The sequence below is a fragment of the Egretta garzetta genome, unplaced genomic scaffold (assembly GCF_000687185.1).
Source record: "Egretta garzetta isolate BGI_Z169 unplaced genomic scaffold, ASM68718v1 scaffold57, whole genome shotgun sequence".
Lineage (NCBI taxonomy): Eukaryota > Metazoa > Chordata > Aves > Pelecaniformes > Ardeidae > Egretta > Egretta garzetta.
Window position 1 is genome coordinate 644,835 of NW_009260180.1, and position 3,090 is coordinate 647,924.

The window sequence follows — 3,090 nt, forward strand, 5'->3', positions numbered from 1 at the left end:
GGAATGCAGAAGTTCCTATTGTGTTTGTGCAAACACATCACCGGCTCCCACATAGTGGATTTACCAACAGGAATGATAGCATGGGAGTACAGCAAGGAAGGATTAGTCTGTATTTGCTCTTTTTCTCCAAGCAATTTCATCCGCGTACTTGAGGCGGGCGGTGGGCAGGACGGGTGCTTGGGCTTGATGCCTTCTGCAAGTGGAACGGGCAACGTGTTTCCCATCAGTGGCATGAGGCAGGGACAGCTGAGTTGATGTGCCAGTGGTGTCCTGGGCTTTTCTGCAGCTCCTAGAGGGCCTGGCACATACCCAGACAAACCCCAGCTACCCGGCTCGGGAAGGGACCGTCCTGCACCTCTCACCAATTATCCACCTTCTCAAGATCCACAGGCAGGGGATGGAAGTCTTGAGTCGATCAGATCACCACTGCCCAGAGCAGATAAATGTCATGTCATGTTGGAAAATCAATTAATTTGTCCAGCTAGTTCATTTTTGGGGAGAAAAATCTCAAGTGTGAAAATATTTCTGTTGAAAATGCAAGCATTTCTGTAACGGTATGTCCATGAGGTGCACCTCAGCACTTGTCATTCACTTGCCACGTACTGTAATGTCTCTGAACTTCAGGTTACACCTGCTAGTCCTCTTCCCATGCTAACAGCAGTGGTTTTTCTCTTCCTTTTTATTTCCCTGAAGGAGCAAAATAAAAGCAATACGCTTTTTCATGATGCGAATGTATTGGCCTCTGCGCTCGACCTGCTCATGGCTGGCACCGAGACCACATCAGTGACATTGCAATGGGCCATCTTGCTGCTGATGAAGCACCCTGAGATTCAAAGTAAGTCACCTTTATGGTTTTGCTTTTCTTACGCAGGGTACCGAAGTACTCTGCAGGGACTTCATAAGTGCTGCTCACCTGCAAAAGCTTCATAGCATCTAATGCATCCAAAGCCTGAACATCTGGAACCCATCCACCTCTGTCCAAGCGTTGTATGCTGCCATTCAGGACCAAAGCATCTGGGGGGTTGTTCTCCCTCTGCTCCCAGGGGCTGGGCAACCTCCTGCCCTGGGGTAGTCCAACAGTCAGCACGAGCTGGGATTTGGAGGTGCTTCACCACTGAGGGAAACTCACTTCATGCCTTGCCTTCACCCTGCAGAAAAGGTGCACGCCGAGATTGATCGAGTTCTCGGCCCTGACTCCTTGCCTACCTTTGAGGACCGGAAAAACATGCCATTTACCAACGCGGTGATCCACGAGGTGCAGAGATTTGTCACCCTCCTGCCACATGTTCCACGGTGCACCTCTGTTGACACCCACTTTAAAGGCTACTTCATCCCCAAGGTACTCGCTGCTCTCCAGGCAACGAGGGGGGCGCAGCACACCAGTGGCCCACAGGGCAGAATGTCACGAGGAGTGGGGGAGCTTGAAGCACAGGGATTTTAGTGGGAAAGAGCCAGTTCCCCAACCCTCCCATCTCCTCTGTGTCCGATGGCAGTGTGACTTCAGGGTTATGCACACAACTTCCCATTTCCCCTCACTCAGTCTTTGTAATCTGGATTCTGTTCTTTATTCACCCTCCATTGCCATTCGTGCCCTGTAGAGCAGTTCTGCCTCTGGAGTACCATGGCATTGTCTCGTTGCCTTGCTTTTGAGGCAAGCAGAGAGCAGCTGGGCAGGAAGGAAGCCTGGCCCATGTCTTTCTTCTGCTTCATAACTCAGGAACAGCCAACAACCATTGTTGTTCAATCACATAGTAGTCAGTAATTCCAGTGAACTGGGTATCCACATTAACTAAGGCTCAAACGGTCACATGCAAGCCCAGAAATTAGTTCCTCGCAGGTAGAAGTTTATTTGCAGACAGAGGCCAAAGGGAGGAACGGTTACATGGCTGAATGAGCAAAGCCAGAAGTTTGCTACATCCACACATGCTAAAGCAGAGCGTGGTTGTGCTGCAGGGAACAACAGTGATTCCTCTGCTCACCTCCGTGCTGCTGGATAAAACGCAATGGGAGACGCCAGATGAGTTCAACCCCAACCATTTCCTTGATGCGGATGGGAACTTCGTAAAGAAGAAAGCGTTCCTGCCCTTCTCCACAGGTAACGAAAGCGTTTGATCCTGCACGGGGTGCTAAGTTCCCACTCCCCTCAGAAGACTTTAGCCAAGTGGCAGGGTCCCAGCCTCTGCTGGGCACAGCACAGGCATCAGGGCTGAGGACGGTTTAGAAATACCCACCCTGGGTTTTGACGACCTGCAAACAGTCCCTCAGCCCACACTGGGGGGCACACCAGGTCCTGGTGTTTTAAAGGTGCCACTGGGACCTACAGAAGACTCAGTGCCTTCAAGCAAGAGTTCAACGTTCCCTCTGCCTTGGGAAGGACAGTTTTTAGGATGTCCCAGACCAATTCTTTGCAGGCTCAGAGTGAAACAGCCCTGTTCAAATGTCTCTAGGAAACTAACAGGCATTTTGCATTTCTGAGGGCTGTACTGTCCCTCACACTGTTGCTACCAAGTAGTAGGGAAGAGGTGTTGGGCTGAGCCACCACTTACCCAATTACTCCACCAACAGCCATGCTTTTGGCATTGCAGGGCGGAGAAACTGCATTGGAGAAAACCTTGCCACGATGGAGCTCTTCATCTTCTTCACAGGCTTGATCCAGAAATTTACTTTTAAACCTCCACCCGGGGTCAAAGAATCTGAGCTGGACGTGACTGCGGAGGCTGGATTCACCATGAGACCCCATCCACAGCGTGCCTGCGCTGTGCTGCACCAATAAGCCCAAGGCTCTGAACTGAGAAAAATCCACATAATTGTGTTGTGTGGAGCCTAGTAGATGCACAAAGAAGAAACCAGGTCCCTGTGCAGTAGATACAAGTAGTGTCTTCTTACTCAAAGCCTTGCAAGTACTGGCTATGTGCTTAAAATATCTGTTGAACAAATATTTTTCTAAGAAGCAGAGGGGGGCTTGGTGGGTAAGGTTACCTGGAAAATCCTGGCCAGGTACGTGACTGGAAATGACAAGACAGCTACTACCTGACACATCAAATATGCAACACGAGAGAGTTATTCTAGTTCTGAGCTTCTGGGAGAGGA

The 3,090-nt window shown here is 50.3% G+C and overlaps 1 protein-coding gene across 1 annotated transcript in view; it reads left to right on the forward strand.

The window, feature by feature from the left end:
- Positions 1 to 2,773, forward strand: part of LOC104128961 (cytochrome P450 2W1) — a 10,406-nt gene extending 7,633 nt beyond the window's left edge. The window contains exons 6-9 of the mRNA XM_009641819.1: positions 694 to 835; positions 1,155 to 1,339; positions 1,954 to 2,095; positions 2,586 to 2,773. Of these exons, the coding sequence (XP_009640114.1) occupies positions 694 to 835; positions 1,155 to 1,339; positions 1,954 to 2,095; positions 2,586 to 2,773 (657 nt within the window). The remainder of the gene's footprint in view (positions 1 to 693; positions 836 to 1,154; positions 1,340 to 1,953; positions 2,096 to 2,585) is intronic.
- Positions 2,774 to 3,090: the final 317 nt, after the last annotated feature.